Source organism: Gorilla gorilla, chromosome 18 (assembly GCF_029281585.2).
Source record: "Gorilla gorilla gorilla isolate KB3781 chromosome 18, NHGRI_mGorGor1-v2.1_pri, whole genome shotgun sequence".
In the NCBI taxonomy this organism is placed as follows: Eukaryota; Metazoa; Chordata; class Mammalia; order Primates; family Hominidae; genus Gorilla; species Gorilla gorilla.
The window spans coordinates 7,182,410-7,203,201 of record NC_073242.2 but is presented as its reverse complement, the minus strand read 5'-3'; the positions used below and the strand labels follow the sequence as shown (position 1 = coordinate 7,203,201).

At 49.7% G+C, this 20,792-nt stretch overlaps 2 protein-coding genes across 6 annotated transcripts in view; one reads left to right on the top strand and one right to left on the bottom strand.

Moving 5' to 3' along the window:
- NLRC3 (NLR family CARD domain containing 3) overlaps positions 1–18,752 on the top strand; it is a 26,933-nt gene extending 8,181 nt beyond the window's left edge. Inside the window, exons 6-17 of the mRNA XM_004057093.5 lie at positions 2,532–2,615; positions 4,580–4,663; positions 6,354–6,437; positions 7,074–7,157; positions 7,671–7,754; positions 8,143–8,226; positions 8,673–8,756; positions 12,575–12,658; positions 13,392–13,475; positions 14,128–14,211; positions 14,629–14,712; positions 14,988–18,752. Coding sequence (XP_004057141.5) covers positions 2,532–2,615; positions 4,580–4,663; positions 6,354–6,437; positions 7,074–7,157; positions 7,671–7,754; positions 8,143–8,226; positions 8,673–8,756; positions 12,575–12,658; positions 13,392–13,475; positions 14,128–14,211; positions 14,629–14,712; positions 14,988–15,078 — 1,015 coding nt within the window. The 3' untranslated portion in view covers positions 15,079–18,752. The remainder of the gene's footprint in view (positions 1–2,531; positions 2,616–4,579; positions 4,664–6,353; positions 6,438–7,073; positions 7,158–7,670; positions 7,755–8,142; positions 8,227–8,672; positions 8,757–12,574; positions 12,659–13,391; positions 13,476–14,127; positions 14,212–14,628; positions 14,713–14,987) is intronic.
- Positions 17,531–20,792, bottom strand: part of CLUAP1 (clusterin associated protein 1) — a 38,009-nt gene continuing 34,747 nt past the window's right edge. For all 5 annotated transcript variants that reach the window (XM_031002923.3, XM_031002920.3, XM_063699460.1 and 2 more), the window contains one exon: positions 17,531–20,792. In XM_031002923.3, the coding sequence (XP_030858783.3) occupies positions 20,643–20,792 (150 nt within the window). In that variant the 3' untranslated portion in view covers positions 17,531–20,642.

Genomic DNA, 20,792 nt, shown 5'->3' with positions numbered 1-20,792 from the left:
ACCTATGAGAATGGAAGGTGATTCACAATGGCAGGCATGGGGCCAGGCACAGTGGCTCACATCTGTAATCCCAACCCTTTGGGAGGCTGAGACAGGTGGATCGCTTGAGGTCAGGAGCTCGAGAGCAGCCTGGCCAACATGGCGAAACGGCATCTCTACTAAAAAACAAAAATTAGCTGGCGTGGTGGCAGGTGCCTGTAATCCCAGCAACTCAGGAGGCTAAGGTAGGAGAATCGCTTGAGTCTGGGAAGCAGAGGTTGCAGTAAGTTGGGATCGCGCCACTACACTCCAGCCTGGGTGACAGAGTGAAACTCTGTCTCAACAAGCAAGCAAACAAAGATGGCAGGCATGGGATACTGGCTCCCATCCCACTGGGTACTGGGGATCTTGTGCCCTACGCAAGTTTCCAGGGTCCAGCTCTTCCCTAGACTTGAGCTTGTGTGTCTGGCCTGAGCAGGGGACAGAGGTGAGAGGTGTGATGTGGTTTGTTACGTCTCTTTTTTTTTTTTTTTTGAGACGGAGTCTTTCTTTGTCGCCCAGGCTGGAGTGCAGTGGTGCGATCTTGGCTCACTGCAACCTCTGCCTCCTGGGTTTAAGCGATTCTCCTGCCTCAGCCTTCCAAGTAGCTGGGATTACAGGCTCCTGCCACCACGCCTGGCTAATTTTTTTGTATTTTTAGTAGAGACGAGCTTTCACCATTTTGACCAGGCTGGTCTCGAGCTCCTGCACTCAAGCCATCTGCCTGCCTTGGCCTCCCAAAGTGCTGGGATTACAAGTGTGAGTCACCGAGCCCAGCCAGTTATGTCTCTTTTAAAAGCCTGTGGTTATAGCTATACTTAGCTGAGTGGGTACCACTTTTCTGTTCTGTTTTCATTTATTTATTTATTTATTTATTTATTTATTTATTTATTTTTATTAGGGTGAAATTCATGTACCATAAAATTGACTGTTTTAGGCGGGTCCCAGAGGCTGATGCCTGTAATCCCAGCACTTTGGGAGGCCAAGGCAGGTGGATCACTTGAGGTCGGGAGTTCGAGACCAGCCTGACCAACATGGTAAAACCTCGTATCTACTAAAAAAAAAAAAAAAGAAAAAAAAGAAAAGAAAAGAAAAAAGAAAAGTACAAAAAGTTAGCCGGGCATGGTGACAGGTGCCTGTGGTCCTAGCTACTCAGGAGGCTGAGGTTGGGCTGAGCCCGGGAGGCGGGTTGCAGTGAGCCAAGATCGCACCACTGCACTCCAGCCTGGGCGACAGAGCGAGACTCTGTCTAAAAAAAAACCTGACTGTTTTAAAGTGTACAGTTCAGTGGCATTTAGCAAATTCACAATGTTGTGCCACCATCACATCTGTCCAGTTCCAGAATATTTTCATCACCCCTGAAGGAGACCTCATACCCATAAACAGTCACTTCCCATTCTCCCCTTTCCCCAGCCCCTCACAATCACCAATCTGCTTCCCATCTCTAAGGATTTACCTATTCTGGACATTTCATGTAAATAGATTTATATAGGCTCGCCTTTGGTGTGCGGCTTTCCTCATTGAGCATGATGTTTTTAAGCTTCATCCGTGTGGTACCATGCGTCAATGCTTCCTTCCATTTTATTTTAACTTTTTTTTTTTTTTTTTTGAGACAGAGTCTGACTCTGTCACCCAGACTGGAGTGCAGTGGCGTGATCTTAGCTCACTGCAACCTCTGCCTTCCAGGTTCAAGCACTTCTCCTGTCTCAGCCTCCCGAGTAGCTGGGATTACAGGCATGTGCCACCACACCCAGCTAATTTTTGTATTTTTAGTAGAGATGTGGTTTCACCATGTTGGCCAGGCTGGTCTCAAACTGCTGACCTCAAGTGATCCACCCACCTCGGCCTCCCAAAGTGCTGGGATTACAGGTGTGAGCCACTGTACCCAGCCTCTTCCCTCCATTTTAAGGCTGAATCATATTCCACGGGATGGACAGACCATGATATGTTGATCCATTCACCTGATGACGGTCATTTGGGTTGTTTCCACCTTTTGGTTATATGAATATCGTTGCTGTGAACATTGATGAATACGACTTCCAGTGCCTGTTTTCAATTCTTTTGAGGATATACCTAGGAATGGAATTGCTGGGTCACATGGTCAACCCATGTTTAACCTTTTAAGGACCTGCCAGACCATATTCCACAGACAGCGGACCATTCTGCATTCCCACCAGCAGCGTGAGGGTTGCAGTTTCTCTGTATTCTCACCAACACTTGGATCCTGTGTCTTTCAGCTGTAACGAGGGCAATTGATGACTTTGTTGTGGTTATTCAGAGAGCAGAAGCACCTTGTTCCCAGCAGGCAGGCAAATGCTTAGCAACTCAAAGAAAAACCTAAGCCCCAGGCAGTGGTGCAAAGGGTCGACTGCTCTCCCTGCATGGTGGGCGGTGAGGGCACGTAGTGGTCAGAACCCCTCGCTCCACAGAGGTGCCCCCACTGCAGAGAGAGTTCAGACCCCTGGGTTCCAGCTTCTCCTCCATCAGTGATGAGCCTCTTCTTGTCTCTGCAGCCTCCAGGGCAACACCGTCAGGGATGATGGTGCCAGGTCCATGGCTGAGGCCTTGGCCTCCAACCGGACCCTCTCCATGCTGCAGTGAGTGAACACATCTCCTCTTTCCCCCTTCTCTCCCTTCTCCCTCCTCCTCCAAGGGCCTCTCTGCCTATTACCTGCTGGGAAGAATGGATGGGGCTAGGACCTGAGGCCTTCTGACCCATCTGGATGGCCCCTGATGCCCACTGCTTTTCGAGAGAGCAGCTGTTGGGGAAATAATTAAAAATAAAACCTCCTGGCTGGGCGCAGGGACTCATGCCTGTAATCCCAGCACTTTGGGAGGCCAAGGCAGGTGGATCACTTGAGGTCAGGAGTTTGAGACCAGCCGGGCCAAAATAGTGAAACACCGTCTCTACTAAAAAAAAAGAAAAAAAAATTAACCAGGCATGGTGGTGCAAGCCTGTAGTCCCAGCTACTTGGGAGGCTAAGTTGAGAGAATCGCTTGAACCCGGGAGGCGGAGGGTGCAGTGAGCTGAGATCGTGCCACTGCACTCCAGCCTGGGCGACAGCGAGACTCTGTCTCAAAAAATAAAATTAAAATATAAAATAAAATTAAAATATAAAATAAAATAATAAAATATAAAATAAAATACCTTCTACCAACCCACAAATGTAGGAAAGAATACAACAATTATTGGATAAACATTAAACTGACTGCACGGTGCATCGGGGCAACCCACCAATGAGAGTGTAAAGACAGAAAGCTCACTTTTCTAGAGCCAAGCAGATAGGACCCTCGTCCTCAGGCAAGAGGGCCAGGCAGCACCATCTGCCGTTTATCCTAAATACAGCAGATAATTGGAGTGGCCATTTGTGGTCCCTAATTGCTTTTATCCAAAGGAAAAGTAAAGCTTCTTTTATCTCTATGACACGCAGGTACTTTAGAGCTTCAAGCCAGATGCCTAGCCTAATTCCCAAAGGTAGAGAAGGAGGGACTCTTTGTTCCTTAATGTTTACATTTCAAAGAGATGGCTCCAAACCCTTACGAAAGACATTCCCAGGCTGTGAAACTGGCCAGGGGCTGATTTTGCTTTTAAAAAGATTTACATACATCTTAAAGGGACAGAGGCAGCATTTGCAACCTCAAGTTTTCTCAGGAAGTGCTCTAAGAAAATGAGGGTGGTAAGGAGTCTCTTTCCTTTTTGGAACCAGGGAAAATTACATTTTTTAGGATTTGTATTTAGCCTCACACAGGAGACGTCCTGCCTGCCTGTCCTTGTAGGATGAGGACAGGGTTTCTCCCGTGCTGTCTCCCTCCACCAGATTTAGGACAAGAGGAAGCAGCTTTTTCAGAAGAGGAACCTAAGCCAGGGTCTCCCTAGGGAGGTTTCTTTTTTCTTTTTTTTTTTTTTTGAGACGGAGTCTCGCTCTATTGCCCGCCTGGAGTGCAGTGGCGTAATCTCGGCTCACTGCAACCTCCACCTCCCTGGTTCAAGTGATTCTTCTGCCTCAGCCTCCCAAGTTGCTGGGATTACAGGTGTACGCCACCACGCCCCGCTAATTTTTTTATTTTTAGTAGAGACGGAGTTTCACCATGTTGGCCAGGATAGTCTCGATCTGTTAACATCGTGATCCGCCCACCTTGGCCTCCCAAGGTGCTGGGATCACAGGCATGAGCCACCGTACCTGGCCCCTAGGGAGGTTTCTTAGGGTTGGAGGCAGCCTGCTGTCTAGATGGGAGGCTGACTGTGGGTAAGGCACCAGAGAGACTTGTCCATGGAGGTCCCCATTCGGGAGGTTGCTGGGCATTATCAGCACCTACTGATCTCTGCTTTCTAGCCCCTTGCAAGGGAGGCTCAGCTGCCCTGACCCCTTACTATCCCTCATCATCATGTCGGTCCATTATCACTTAGGCAACAATCCAAAGACCCACCTGGAAAACGCCCTCCCCACCTGCTAAATGAAGAGGGCACACTAGTTGTCCCTGACCTTGAACCTGAACCGTCCTTGGCCTGGGAATGGCTGTGACCAGCCTTTCTAAAGGACCCCTCTCTTTTCTCCCACAGCCTGCAGAAGAACAGCATCGGGCCCATGGGAGCCCAGCGGATGGCAGATGCCTTGAAGCAGAACAGGAGTCTGAAAGAGCTCATGTGAGACATATGAAAGGCCCACACTAGTATCCTCAGTGCCCAGCACAATGCCCAACCCAGCACAAATATTTGTGAGCCTGAGGATGGATGGATGGATTGATGGATAGGTGAATGGATGGACAGGTGGGTGGATGGATGGATGGGTGACTAGGTGGATGGGTGGCTAGGTAAATGATGGATGGATGGATGGATGGATGGATGGATGGATGGATGGATGGGTGAATGAATGGATACACTGATGAGTGGATGGATGGATGGATGAGTGGACTGATGGATCAATGAGTGGATAGATGGATGGATGGTTAAATGAGTATATGGGTGGGTGGATGGATGGTTGGGTGGGTAGGGGTGGATGGGTAGGCAGGTGGATGGATGGATGGGTGAATGAATGGATAAATGAATGAGTGGATGGATGGATGGATGGATGGGTGAGTGGACTGATGAATGGGTGAATGGATGGATGGATGGATGGTTGAATGAATGAGTAGATGAATGAGTGGATGAATGAGTGAATGGATGGATGGATGGATGGACGGTTGAATGGATGGATGGATGGTTGAATGAATGGATGGATGGATGGATGGATGGATGGATGGACGGATGGGTGGATGAGTGGATGAATGGATGCATTGATGGGTGGATTGGTGGATGGGTGAATGGATGGATGGATGGATGGTTGAATAAATGAGTGGATGAATGGGTGAGTGGGTAGATGGAGGGATGGATGGATGGGTGGGTATGTGGATGAATGGATGAATGAGTAGAGTAGATAAATGGATGGTTGAATGGGTGAATAGATGGGTGGATGGGTGGGTAGAGAGGGATGGGTGGATAGGTGGATGGGTACGTGAATGGATGGATGGGTGAATGGGTGAGTGGATGGATAAATGGATGAATGGATGGATGGATGGATGGATGGATGGATGGGTGAGTGGATAGATGGATGGTAGAATGAATGAGTGGATGAATGAGTGAGTGGGTGGGTGGGTGGATGGATGGATGAATGGATAGACGAATGGATGGGTGGGTAGATGAGTGGATGGAGGGATGGTTGAATGGACAAATGGATGGATGGGTGGATGAGTGGATGGACAGACGAACTGATAGCTGAGTGGACTGATGGGTAGGTGGATAGATGAGTGGATGGATGAATGTGTAAGTGGGTAGGTGAGTAGGTGGATGGATGGATGAATGGATGGATTTATGAATGAGTGGGTGGCTAAGTAGATAAATCAATGAGTGAGTGGATGGATAGATGGATGGAAGTGTAGGTGCTGGTTAGCTGACTTTGGACTCCAAAAGCACTAACCGAGGAGAATGGAGACTCAGATTCCCAGGACTGGGTGAACCCCAACCTTCTAGGGCTCACATTTACTGTCTTCCCAGCTGGCAGAAGAAAACATTTCCTGACCATCTTCACAAAAACCCCCCAAAATACTTATCACTGAAGGGTTGACCCTTCTTGCCAGGGAGTCAAGAGGGACTTTGCTATCCTGATTTCTTACAGACAACAGGTGGTCACTTGCAGAGACTACAGCCAACAGGCCTCAGGCAGAACAAACTGTGCACTGGCCACCCTTGAGACAACAGAGCCAGCCCTCCCAGGAGGGCTTCCCTGACTCTGATCCCTCCACCCAGCCCTGCCTGGCAGCTCCCAGAGGCTGGCTCATCCATATCCCTTCTCTTGCAGGCTCTCCAGTAATAGTATTGGTGATGGAGGTGCCAAGGCCCTGGCTGAGGCCCTGAAGGTGAACCAGGGCCTGGAGAGCCTGGAGTGAGTCCACCTGCCAGGGTGATGATTCCCCCTGGGTTCTCTTTCCAGTAGATAGTGGGCCGGCAGTCCTGAAAAATGGCTGTCCCCCAGGGCCATTTCCCTGCCAACACTAACCCTGGGCACACACTGTCCTCAGTACCCCCTGCCCCACCAGCTCCATTTCCCTAGACAGTGGGGGCTGGGGTAGGGTCTGGAGTGTTTGGAATGATGAGCTCCAAGTGTCCTTGAGAAGCCAGCATGGGTGGCTGGAGAGGGAGTCAGCTGCAGCAGCTTTGGTAGGGGAAAGGAAAGCTCAGCGCTACACCCACACTTGGGGAGCCTGCTGCGCCACTCCCTCTGGGGGCTGCAGACCCAACACACCCTGCTCTGAGGCTGTCTGGGGCCACCCACATCAAGGCAGCGTCTACATTTGGGGGTTTGTTGTGCTGAACCCACCTGCCCTGACCTGGCAGAGGCTAGAAGGTGGGGGGCTGGGAGAGGAAAGAGAGATGAGAAGAGGAGCAGTGTGGCCACCACTGTCCCTGGAGCCCCCAACTCCCTGTTGAGCCCAGTGCCTGCTGTCCCAGACTGGGACAGGGCAGCTCCTTCTGGGTCCTGGGACAGCCACACCCAGGGCGCCTCCTCTTCTTTCCGCAGCCTGCAGAGCAATTCCATCAGTGACGCAGGAGTGGCAGCACTGATGGGGGCCCTCTGCACCAACCAGACCCTCCTCAGCCTCAGGTAAGTCCCGGCCACCCTCTCCAAACAGGGCGTTTCTTTGACGAGGCACCTGTCTGCAGGGACTTGGCACTGGGAAGCCTGTCTCAGGGAAATCTACGGGTGGGGAAGCCTTCCTGGCAGCCTGGCCCTTTTCCTGCTCTCTTGGGGTGCAGGGGATAGCTGCTGCCCGCAGTGGCCCATTCTGCCGCTCCCTTCCCAGATGCACGCTGAGCCACCTGTCCCCTCGCACCTCTGGGGCCCTGTCATCCTGTCCTCTCCTTGTACTGTGGATGGTCCTAAAGCGGGGGCGCCTGGCTGGCCCAGCCCTGGCTCACTAGCACTGGCTCACTAGCCCTGGCTCACTAGCACTGGCTCACTAGCACTGGCTCCTTCACACCTCAGCCCAGACTATGCAGAACTCTAGGTCCCCCGCCTGCAGTTTCTTGGGCTTCGAGAAGCCTAAACACCTGGGCCTGGCTTTGCCAGACACCTCATCTGCCAGGTCAGAAGCTCAGGTCTTTCCTTTTTTTTCAGCCTTCGAGAAAACTCCATCAGTCCCGAGGGAGCCCAGGCCATCGCTCATGCCCTCCGCGCCAACAGCACCCTGAAGAACCTGGAGTACGTGGTGGGGGCCTGTGACTCCACAGGCTGTTCATGCCATGACCACACCCACACCGAGCCTGGGCTGACGGGCACCCTCGCCACGTCACAGGGTTGGAGAAGGAGCTGGCTGGGGAGGGTGCAGCCAGGAGACCTGGCATCGGGTGGCAAGTCCCCTACTCTCATAGTGTAAACTGCATGAGGGTGAGGCTAGTGTGACGCCATCTGCTTCACCTGGTGGGGATGGATGAGGATGTTACCATGCCATTGGGCAACGTATCCCCAGGAAGCTCCCCCTCGTCCTGGCTGGGTGATCTGGCATCAAGCCCTGGAATCCCTGGTGACCAAGGACCGGAGGCTTCACAGCCGGCCCCCGGCTCACTTGCTCCTGTTTCCTTCCTCCTAGCCTGACAGCCAACCTCCTCCACGACCAGGGTGCCCGGGCCATCGCAGTGGCAGTGAGAGAAAACCGCACCCTCACCTCCCTTCAGTGAGTCTGCAGCTCTCCACCCTGCTCTGTTCCCCTTCTGCAGAGCTGCCGGGCTCCACCCAAACCAACGACGCACAGGCCACACCTGGTTTGGGGACACCCACTGCAAAGGTCTCAGGGGCTGCCCGGGCTAGCCTGCTGCCAGCAGACTGTGCCCCATCCTGGGCTCTCCTGACCCACAGACAGACATGTGTTAAGAGGTGGTCACAGCTGGGCCTCCGGGCAGAGGCCATTTGGAGGTGTCTTTTCTGGCTTATTCCCCGGCCCTCTGGCCACGGCTAACCAGGGAGTACATGCGACCCTCTGAGAACTAAGCCTGGGCAGGGGTTGCAGGAATTCTCCTGCCACATCCTGCAGGGATTCCACCTCCTGCCATCAGAGCCTCCTTGGCTCTGCCCCAGGGCCACATAGTCGTCACATAGTCACATGTGTCTGTGTCTGCCCAGCCTGCAGTGGAACTTCATCCAGGCCGGCGCTGCCCAGGCCCTGGGACAAGCACTACAGCTCAACAGGAGCCTCACCAGCTTAGAGTAAGTTGGCCTGCCCAGGGGCTGCAGGGCGGGGGCTGTTGAGGTCAGGGGAATCTGAAAACCTGGTACCCATCAGGCAGAGGCTCAGTCCAGTGACCCCTGGCACTTCTCTTCCCTAAGGCCAGCTGGCACGTTTCAGTCCTTGTCTGCCTTTTAAATATATTGGCTGGGTGTGTTGGCTCATGCCTGTAATCCCAGCACTTTGGGAGGCTGAGGCATGTGGATCATCTGAGGTGTCAGGAGTTCAAGATGAGCCTGGCCAACATGGCGAAATCCCATCTCTACTATAAATACAAAAATTAGCCGGGCATGGTGGCACATGCCTGTAATCCCAGCTACTCGGGAGGCTGAGGCAGGAGAATCGCTTAAACTCACGAGGCACAGGTTGCAGTGAGCAGAGATCACGTCACTGCACTCCAGCCTGGGCGACAGAGTGAGACCCTGTTAAAAAAAAAATATATATATATATATATATATACACATATATATACATACACACACACATATATACATATATACACATACATATATGTACATACACATATATACATAGATATATGACAGCTTTATTGAGATATAATCTTCACGCCAGAAGATCCACCCACTTAGTATACAATTCACTGGTTTCTAGTGTATTAGGTGATGCAATCATCACAATCAATTTTACAACATTTCCATCACCCCAAAAAGAACCCCTGTCCCCATTAGCACTCACTACCCATTCTCCCTTTCCCCCAACCCTGGCAACCACTAAACTACCATCTCCATGATCTTCCTACCCTGGACACTGCATATAAATGGAATTGTGCAACACGTGGCCAAAAATAGAATCATACGACACGTGGCCTTTTGTGGCTGGTGTCTTTCATTTGGTGTCAGATTTTCAAGGTTCATCCACATTGTAGCCTGTCTCAATACTTAGTTCCTTTGTAAGGCTGAATGATATCCATTGTATGGGTACACAGGTTTCATTTCTCCATTCATCAGCTGACGGACGTTGGGTTGTTCCTACTTGGCTGTTAGGAACGGTGCTGCTGTGGACCTTTGTGCACCAGTTTCTGTGTGGACGTGAGCTTTCCTTCTCCTGGCTGGATATACCTGGGAGTGGAGTTGCTGGGGTGTGAGGGAACTCTAGGTTTAACCCTTGGAGCCTCATCGGCCTTTCTCCCTGACCATTTCTTCTCCTTCAGCTTCCAGGATGTCCCCTCTGTCTGGGCCTCGTCCTCTTTTCTTCTGTTTGGCTCTTCTGTGCAGGGCTCCTCAGGGATCGTCCTATGTCATCTTCGCTTGCCTGGCGTCTCTTTTCCTGGAGCTCTTTTCCTTTCCCTGGGCTCCAGTGATCTTCAAAGTCCCAACGACTCCCACGTCCGTGTCCCAGGCCTCTCTCCTCAACCCTAGACCTGCGCGTCCACACCCTCTCTGTACCTCCCTTCGGGGTCTTGCTCGGGTGCGGGGTCCCTGCATTCTCTCTCCCGAAAACCTGCTTCTTGGCTCCCCATCTTGTGAATGGAACCAACTGTGCAAGCTAGAAACAAGACCTTCACTCTCACCTCCCACTTCCTTTTCTATAATTTTTATTTTATTTTTGAGATGGAGTCTCACTCTGTTGCCCAGGCTGGAGTGCAGAGGCGTGATCTCGGCTCACTGCAACCTCTGCCTCCCAGGTCCAAGCGATTCTCCTACCTTAGCCTCCCGAGTAGCTGGGATTACAGGGGCCCAAAACCACGCCCAGCTTTTTTTTTTTTTTTTTTAATAGAGACGGGGTTTCACTATGTCGGTCAGGCTGGTCTTGAACTCCTGACCTTTAAGTGATCCTTCCACCTTGGCCTCCCAAAGTGCTGGGATTACAGGTGCAAACCACCACATCCAGCATATAACTTATTTTTTAAAGTAATATTTACAATTTTTTTTAAAGAGATGGGGCCTCACCATGTTGCCCAGGCTAGTCTTGAACTCCTGGGCTCAAGCGATCCTCCCACCTTGGCCTCCCAAAGTCCTAGGATTACAGGTGTGAGCCACTGTGCCTGCCCACCTCCTGCTTCCTATTCATTGTCAAGTCCTGTTGGGTCGGTCCCCTCTGTGTCCCTGCCATCCACTCGATTCCCTCTGCGTCCACTGCCCCTGCCCAGGCCATCGGCACCACTCACCTCCATCCCTGTGGTAGCCTCCACCTCAGTCCATCCTCTCACACTGCTGGCCAGAGACCTTTCCAGAGCAGCTCTGTCCCATCTTGGGTGCCATCCTTGAATGGCTGCCCAGGGCCTGCAGAGTAAAGTACACACAGCCCCTCAGGGTGGCTTCTGGGACCCCTAAAATCTGCTTCCTTTGTCCCTCCCTGGACTCATTTCTCACTTCCCCAGGAATTCAATTCGTTTGGGTTCCTTAGCTGAGCCAGGCACACTCCCCACTTTGGGTTTGGGTTTTGACCTATTTCTTCTGGGAGCCTTCTGTTGACACCCTGGGGTGGGAGATGCTGCTTGCTTTTCCCTGCAGCCTGCACTTGGCCTGTTGTACCTGCTCATTTAATCATGTCTTCCCACCTGAGCTTCGAGAGGGGGACTCAGGCCTGCTGCCTTATACAACACCTAGCACACGAGACACACTCAAATGTTGTCTTTCTTATTTTTTTTCATTTTAATTTTTTGAGACGGAGTCTAACTCTGTCGCCCAGGCTGGAGTGCAGTGGCGGGATCTCAGCTTACTGCAACCTCCACCTCCTGGGTTCGAGTGATTCTCCTGCCTCAGCCTCCCCAGTAGCTGGGACTACAGGTGCCCTCCACCACTCTCAGCTAATTTAGTAGAGACAGAGAACCCTGTCTCTACTAAAAATACACCCATCCAGCCTAATTTTTGTATTTTTAGTAGAGACGGGGTTTCACCATGTTGGCCAGGCTGGTCTCGAACTCCTGACCTCAAGTGATCCACCCACCTCAGCCTCCCAAAGTGCTGGGATTAAAGGTGTGAGCCACTGCGCCCGGCCACACTCAAATGTCTGTTAAAATAATGAATGCAAACAGCTCTTGGCCTTGAACATAGCAATGTGCGCTTGAGCTAAACTCAGTCACTCACTGCACCAGGGCCTGCTAGTTCCCTCCAACTTAGAAGGGGAAAAAATGACACAAAACCCTAATTAGCAAGAATGGCCAAGGAGGTTGGGCGTGGTGGCTCCTGCCTGTAATGCCAGCAATTTGGGATGCCAAGGTGGGAGGACTGCTTGAGCCCAGGAGTTCAGGACCAGCCTGAGCAACATAGTGAGACCCCATCTCTATAAAAGAATAAAAACATTAGCCGGGCATGGGGGCATGTGCCTGTAGTCCCCGTCTCTAGTTAAGTACTTTAGTCTCCTCGGGAGGCTGAGGTGGGAGGATCGCTTGAGCCTGGGAGGTTGAGGCTGCAGTGAGCCGTGATCTCACCACTGCATTCCAGCCTGGGTGGCAGAGTGATACCCTGTCTCAAGAGAAAACAAGACAAACAAGAATGGCTCAGGGATTGAGGGCTTTAAGTTCATTTTCTGGTTGGCTGTGAAAAGCATCCCCTTTTGGGTCCCAAGCCCCTGCTGACAGTCACTCTATGTGTCCCATTTCCTGCTTGCCTCTGGCGGTTCAGACTCATGCAGGCCCCAGACGCCTCTGTGTGCTTAGTATGAGGCGGCGGGCTGCAGGGCCTGTGGAGGAAGGGCACTTATCCCCAGGAAACCCTGGGAGTCTGTGTCTATGGTGTGTGTAGTCGGTTAAACCTGGCAGGTCCAAGCGCGGCAGGGCCTTGCTAGAATGCTGCCTGTGCCCCATGCACCCAAAGGGGTCATACTCTGTGTCTAGTTTACAGGAGAACGCCATCGGGGATGACGGAGCGTGTGCGGTGGCCCGTGCACTGAAGGTCAACACAGCCCTCACTGCTCTCTAGTAAGTCCTAGATGTGCGCAGCAGTCAGGAAACCGGTCCCTTTGCCATCCTTTCACGTTAGAGGTCTTTTTTTCTTTTTCCTCGAGACAAGAGTCTTGCTCTGCCACCCAGGCTGGAGTGCAGTGACACAATCTCAGCTAACTGTAACCTCCACCTCCTGGGTTCAAGTGATTCTCAAGCCTCAGCCTCCCATACAGTAGCTGGGATAACAGGCGTGCATCACCACACCCAGCCTAATTTTTGTATTTTTAGTAGAGACGGGGTTTCACCATATTGGCCAGGTTGGTCTCAAACTCCTGACTTCAGGTGATCTGCCCACCTCAGCCTCCCAAAGTGCTGGGATTACAGGTGTGAGCCACCACACCTGGCCTGGACGTTATTTTTGTTTACAAGTCAAGGAAGGTGTGTTTGATTTTCCTAATATAGGAAATATGATATTAGCAGTTGGGGGCTCAAACACCTAGAGAGTAGTAATGAGGAGGTACAGGGAGCATTCTCCCTGAGCCCTTCCAGGGACAGCCTCTATTTCTCATCTCCTTAGCATCCAGATCTCTGTCTTAGGCAACAGACAGTGTAGGTAGGAGATGGAGTGCCTAGACACAGCGCTGGCCAACCATTCTCAGTGCTGTTTCTCCACTTTCCACCCTGAGTCAAGGGGTGGTGAAAGGGAACGGAGTATGCGGAGGGAGGTGGGCCCAGCCGGCCCACACTGACGGCACCCTCTCCGCCCCAGTCTCCAGGTGGCCTCAATTGGTGCTCCAGGCGCCCAGGTGCTAGGGGAAGCCTTGGCTGTGAACAGAACCTTGGAGATTCTCGAGTAAGTATTCCAGTCTCCATCTATGGTCTTTAGCCCAAAGAAATCAATGAATTCTCAATGAATAGATATGGGGACAAAGTTTACAGACAACTCACAAATCATCCTGGTGATCTTCATTTCAGTGCAAGTATACCAGTTTCCCAGCCCCACTTCATGCCTTTCCCTGGGAGTCGCTATCATTTGCCCTCCTGTCCGGGTTGGCCTTGCCAGGCTGAACACGTCTAGAGGCCTGGTTTATGGGTCCCAGGGGGCTGATCTTGTTCTCTGGGCAGATCCAAAGTCCTGGGGTGAGGTTACAGCTCTGAGGCTCAGGCATGTCCTCAGAATTCCTGCCCTTGCTGGGAGCACTGCGGACCTGCCCAGATGGAGGGCTGCCTCTCCTGTCTCAGCCCCGCTTTTCTGTTTGAAATGGAAGAGGAGGAAGGCTCCAACAATCCTCCTGGCTAGGCCAGCCATGCCCCTTTCTGTGTGCCCTGCTTCCCAGAGCCAGCTCTGCCCTGTTGCCCTGGAGTGAGGAAGGCACAGCCCTGGCCTCCTGTGACTGCTGAAGTCCTTGTTTCCTCTACCAAGCAGCCCCAAGCCCACCCGCAGAGGGGTCAGTATTACCTCTCAGCCTGTACCCATGCCTTAGGCTTCCTGTCTTTCCCAACAGCTTAAGAGGAAATGCCATTGGGGTGGCTGGAGCCAAAGCCCTGGCAAATGCTCTGAAGGTAAACTCAAGTCTCCGGAGACTCAAGTAAGTGGCTGGAGGGACCTACCTGCGTCCTGGAGCAGCAGAATTCCCTGCTGGGTCCTCCCTGATGGGATAAAATGCTCCTGATTTCTTCTGTAGCTATTTCCTTCTGAATATAAACAATCAGACTTCTTATAGTCCACATTCCACTGCAGCTGGGTTTGTTGAGTCTGCTTAGCTTCAGTCAGAAGTCACTCACATCTTGCATTTATGGCCTTACATCCTCCATCGCACTTGCGTGGGACAATCTGGCCACTCGTAGACACCTGTCTCCAGGGTCAACTCCCACCTGGAGTTGCCATGGCACCTGTGGACACATCTGCCTGGGTTACTGCCCCCAGACAATGCAGTGTTGCTTCCCCGGGTGTTTTCCTTCTGCCCTGATGGCTCACCGTGTGTCTCCATCTCTTTTCCATTTAGTCTTCAAGAGAATTCTCTGGGGATGGACGGGGCGATATGCATTGCCACAGCACTGTCTGGAAACCACAGGCTCCAGCATATCAAGTGAGTGCACCTGCCCTTCCTGCTCGCCCTTAGAACTGCTTCCAGGTGGCGCACTGCCTTTTGCCCAGTTCTGAGAGCCAGCTGACCCCCAGACCCTTCAGCAGGCCTATAGGGAAACCTGGTCTAAGGGGAGGTACCCTGAGCCTTGTCCATGTAGCGACGGGATCCTAGAAGCACAAAGGCTTTGCATGGGGTCCTGCATTTTCTACTGTATGGCCTGCTCTACTAAAGAGAACCTGCAGGCTTTGAGCCCTGCCTTAACCCTACTCTTCTAGTCTCCAGGGAAACCACATTGGGGACTCCGGGGCCAGGATGATCTCAGAGGCCATCAAGACAAATGCTCCCACGTGCACTGTTGAAATGTGATCCTGGTGGACGGATCAGGAGAATGGGCAGATACTCAGCTGGAAGCTTTTGAACAGAAAGGCCGACTTCTGGGGGCCTGTCTGGGAGCTGGGAACGCTGCTCACTCAGCACGAGAGCCGGGCTCTGCAGGGAGGAAGAAGAGGTGCTGCCAGAGGAGGTTGTGAGCTCCTCTTCTGGTGCAGGAGTGGTCCAGGCAGGGGGTGATTGGTACTCTGTTATGGCACAGAGAAGGGAGGGGGCCACCACCAAGGGACTAGGGGACAAAGGCCTGAAAGCTCAGCAGTGCAGGAGGCTGGTTCCAGCTTTACTCCCTGAGGACTTCATGTGCCCCCAACCTTTAAAAATGTTTATTACTGCCCCTTTCCACTCACCTGGTTAAAAATCATCCCATGCTCTGAGATGAGCTGCCATCTCAAGCCCGTGAGGAGCATCCGTTTGGCAGGGGTAACAGAGGGGACCCTTCTTTATTTTCTCAAGAAGATTTTAGGGTATCATCCTTACAGACATGAAAAAGCTATGGGAAAATTGTGAAGATAAATGAAAGTTTTAATTCTAGGATTCTGGAAACACAGACAATAAGAGTTCTCCAAGGATTTTGCCTTTTTTGTTTGTTTTTGAGATTGGAGTCTCGCTCTTGTCGCCCAGGCTGGAGTGCAGTGGCACGATCTCAGCTCCCTGCAACCTCCGCCTCCCGGGTTCATATGATTCTCCTGCCTCAGCCTCCCCAGTAGCTGGGAATACAGGCACCCACCACCATGCCCGGCTAATTTTTGTAGTTTTAGTAGAGACGGGGTTTCATGTTGGCTAGGCTGGTCTTGAACTCCTGACCTCAGGTGATCCATCAGCCTGGGCCTTCCAAAGTACTGGGATTACAGGTATGAGCCACCACACCTGGCCCCATTTTTTATTTATTACAAAATCAAAGACATGGGTGATGCCTGGCACATGCTGTCTGGAGTCTGGCACACTGGTTATCAATAGCACATTCAGTGTATTCAGTGATGTCATTCTTTCTTTCTTTATTTTTGAGACACAATCTGTCACGCAGGCTGGAGTGCAGTGGCGTGATCTCAGCTCACTGTAGCCTCTACCTCATGGGTTCCAGTGATTCTCCTGCCTCGGCCTCCCAAGTAGTTGGGTCTACAGGCACGCACCACCACACCCAGCTAATTTTTGTATTTTTAGTAGAGATGGGGTTTCACCATGTTGATCAGGCTGGTCTTGAACTCCTGACCTCAAGTGATCCACCCACCTCGGCCTCCCAAAGTGCTGGGATTACAGGTGTGAGCCACTGCACCTGGCAGTGATGTCATTCCTTACTAGGCTTCCAAAGCCACTGCTGTGGCCACAGCTTCCATGGAGACAGGCAAGCTGAGCCTGTATGTGGCACCAATTCCTGCAGCTGTTTGTGTTGGAGGGAAAAAAATCCAAATGGACATCAACAGCTTTCATCAACTAAATAACCACAGAAAATATTTATGAAGACTATAAAGCAATGATTACTTTTGAATTGGAAAGGAATCACTATTATTTGAAATGTTTCTTCAAAAGTGAGCATCCGGACAGGAACCATCATGGATGCTGAGGCCATGGATGAAGGCCTACTCGGGAAGATGATATCCTTGCAGTCTCAAAACGGCACCCCACAAAGGTGATATCCTAATTTACAAAGGGAAAAAGGTACCTTAATCTGAAATCTGGCAAATGCAGCCTCAACAGAAGTGACAGAATTGAACATCGCCAATAATGGGACACACAGACATCACATGCCCCCAGTCTGATGCACCACGGAGTCGTCTCTGATGTATTCTTGTCAAAAAATGTTTGCCTGATTCTAATCATGAAAGAACAATTAGAAAAAATCCAAATTGACAGATATTCTGCAGAATAAATGGCCTGACCTCATCAAAAACATCAGTGTCATGAAAAACACAAAACATTGCAGATAGCGTGAAATTAAAGATTACAGAGATATAACTTAATGCAAGATCTCTGACTGGATCCTAGACTGCAGGAAAAAGTCTGCTATAAAGAACATTTGGATCACTTGTAGTAGCTGGGAAATAAAACAAAACATTATTTGTAAAAGGAGGAAATCTGAACATGGGTCTTGCAGTATTTATGACAGTTTTTGCGGGGCAGAGATTTCTAGATTGACAGTTGTTTTAATACTTTCAAGGTGATGCTCTGTCTACTGGTTTGCATTGTTTCTGTCTGAGTTAAGAGACTGGCAGAACACAGAGTTGCAGTAGCCAAACACTGGAGAAAGCTGGGCCCTACAGAAACCTAACACTGAAGAAACCTCAGGAGCCAAAGTGGTGGAGAAAACAAAGAGTCCTCCCTCTCTCCCTTTTCAAATAATGATCATACATCTTCAAGCTGTCTGAAATGGTTAAGGAGTTCAGTCCGTCGTCAGGGACACACCAGAGCCAGCTAGCCCACACAGACCCCATCAGAGCAAAACAGACAAGAGAATTTAATTCATATCCACGTAGAAAGGACTTCTAGGTAGGAGGTAGACCCTTTAGCTCCCTTCCAATTAAAGGAGTCCTCAATTCTGGCACCTGAGAGTCCCCTGGGTCTAACAGCTATGATATTTATGTAGTGTGTTGCTTACCTAAATGAATATAATTTCCTTCCAGACACGTGACACTGATATTAAAGTGCTCATGAGAGGGATCTATTTCTTCTTGTACAAGCTAAAAGAGAAACAGTAGTTCAGATTTCCCATCAGAAGTCCGAGGACTTTGTTCTTGATAACTACTACCAATAAAAATTGAGTATTTGAAAAATTCCCTTGTATTTTCCATCCATACACATTTTTTTTTAAAGCATTTTAGGAAGTCCTCTAATTATATAGTAAAAATTGTCAGCAATGGCCTGCTAGTTTTCTATTGACCTAATCACAACCATCCTCCTGAGGTCCTGAGGTCTGCTCTGCTGCTTGGCCAAAACCAAATTGTGCTAGGTCACAAAGCACTTGCACATGTGACTCCTGCAGCCATTCTACAATGGGTCACTATTGACTGAAATACTTTAATAAAAACGATAGAGCACATAAAGCTTGCCGTTGACAGAAACTTCCTTGCTCAAGCAAGGCAGTGCTATACATGGTGAGACCTTGCACAAAGTCAGTTAACTAACAGATGATCTAGAAGCACGTGACACAATGAAATACCCCTTGGAGCTGTTGCCTATGTCTGTGGATAGGCTCTTTGTAGCTAGGTTAGGCTTCTGTGTTAAAGTGTGTTAGAAGAAAGCATCACGTAAGGAAAATAGAACTCTATTCGTATGTTTTTTCAAAACAGAAGTCAAGTCACATTCAGGCAAACCAAATCTGTAACATTCAAGAAGATGCAGTGACTCTTCCACATCTTAGAGCCACGGTGTCTGAGGTGGCTGGCATGGCTCCAACACGCTGGCTTCCCTGTCAGTAGATCATTTACAATATGGTGCATTTCAAATTACTGGTGAATTCACTGAATACTGGCTGTTTTTTTTTTTCTGAAGGGGTAATCTTATACATAAAATTTAGGAAAAGAAAGAGAAAAAAGCAAAAATGACAGAAATAAGTCAAAAGTTCCTAAAATTTATGTGTATCTTTTCATACCTGTGAACTCCTGCATAAGTATTTATATCTGAAAGGTACAAATAAAATAATTATATTTTTAAGTAAAACCTATTTAATAATATGAAGTATGGTGTTAAATACATGTATTAAAAGATAAGTAACTTCAGAAGTCTTCTGACTTTTTAATTGTAAAATAAGTGAAAACTGTTTTGTGCTTTTCTATTTACTGTATGCTTTTTTTTTTTGAGATGGAGTCTCACTCTGTTGCCCAGGCTGGAGTGCAGTGGTGCCATCTTGGCTCACTGCAACCTCCGCCTCCTAGGTTCAAGCGATTCTCCTGCCTCAGCCTCCCCAGTAGCTGGGGTTACAGGCATGCGCTACCACGCCCGGCTAATTTTTATATTTTTAGTAGAGGTGGGGTTTCGCCATGTTGGCCAGGCTGGTCTCAAACCCCTGACCTCAGGTGATCCACCCACCTCAGCCTCTCAAAGCGCTAGGATTACAGGCATGAGCCACCGCGCCTGACCTACTGTACGCTTTTTACAAGCAGCGTGCTTTTCTTTTTCTTTTTTTTAAAGACAGGGTCTCACTGTCACCCAGGCTGGAGTGCAGTGGCATGATCACGGCTCATTGCAGCCTCAACTTCCTGGTCTCAAGTGATTCTCCTGCCTCAGCCTCCTGAATAGCTGAGACCACAGGCATGCCCCTCCACACCTGGCTAATTTTTAAATTTTTTGTAGAGATGGAGTCTCACTTAGTTGTCCAGGCTAGTCTAAAACTCCTGGGCTCAACTGATCCTCCCACCTTGGCCTCCTGAGTAGCTGGACCCACTACTCAGGACCCACTACAAGTGGTGGCGCTTGCCACCACTCCCAGCTAAGTACTTTTCATATTAAAAAAAAAGAAGAAGAAAAAAGAAAAAAACCAACTCCACTTCTAATTTCACAACAGAAAAATTCTTCTAGTGCTACTACTCTACTTAATTCAATCCTGTGTTGTTGTTCTTTTAAATCAGAAACATGAATCTGTACCAACACTTTTTCTTAATTGGCTCCTTCCCCTACAGAAACACTTAGGTAGCAAGCTGCAGGAAACCTGCCTTTGTCCCTGTGTTGTGCACTATGTCTTGCCACACTTTAGACAAAACAAAGCTCCTTTAGAGAAACCCTGGCTGGAGGGAAGGAGAGTGTCCCGGCTGTCATTGCCATGGGAGTCTGGAGTTTCCGAGAGGGCAGCCCAGGTCACCAGAGTTTCCAGATTTAGTACCAACCATGGAAACACGAAGATGGCTGTAATCCAAGGTGAACTGGACTCCCAGAGGAATGTCAGCTTCGGACAGAAAATGGAGGATTCCTCATCTGGAGCCTGTCTCTATTGCCTGATTTTCAAAGAAACCAAGTTTTCATTTAACTTTAGCTAACCTTCTTTCAGAAAATTTTAGTTATTAAAATACATTTAATGCTTTGTATTGTGAACATGCAGAAGAAAGAAAATAAGATTAAAAAATGAAATAAGAGCTAGAATTAAAAGCCGACATATAGGAAATGTTCTCAACTGTGCAAGTGATTAACAGCCAGATGTTCCCCTACGATTCCAAACATGAGTCCCCAGTGCCAAGTTCCAGCCCCAACTCTGCTGGAGTCTCAGAGAAAATGTATAGTAACAAAAGCAGCCAAGACTTGTGTGGCGTCAGCTCTTATTTCTTCTTGAGTTTTTGTCCCGTGGATGTGAATCACTAAGAACACATGCATTCCTCAAGTTTTAGAAAATAAATAAGGTGGAAAAAAATAAATCTTAGGGATTTGCTTCAATTCTTATTTAAGCTTCATGGAATGTAAACACAGGAGGCTAAAGCAGAAATAAGTATTGCTTCAGTGATCATGAGTCCAGCCAGCTTAGTGAACAAAACAGGCGTTACCTTCCTAACCTTCTAAGTTCCCATTTACCTACAAGTCTGAGGGTTTTAATCTGCCAGGGTCCCTTGGCAAAAGGGTCAGAAGTCATTGTCACTCTCATCCAGGGGTTCAGATTTCCGGACCCTTCGATTGGGCTTGGTTGGTGAGAGAGAAATGCTCTCCTCTTCCAAATCGTCATCCTCGTCATCATCATCTTCCATGTCAATTTCACTCTCCTCCGAGTCCTC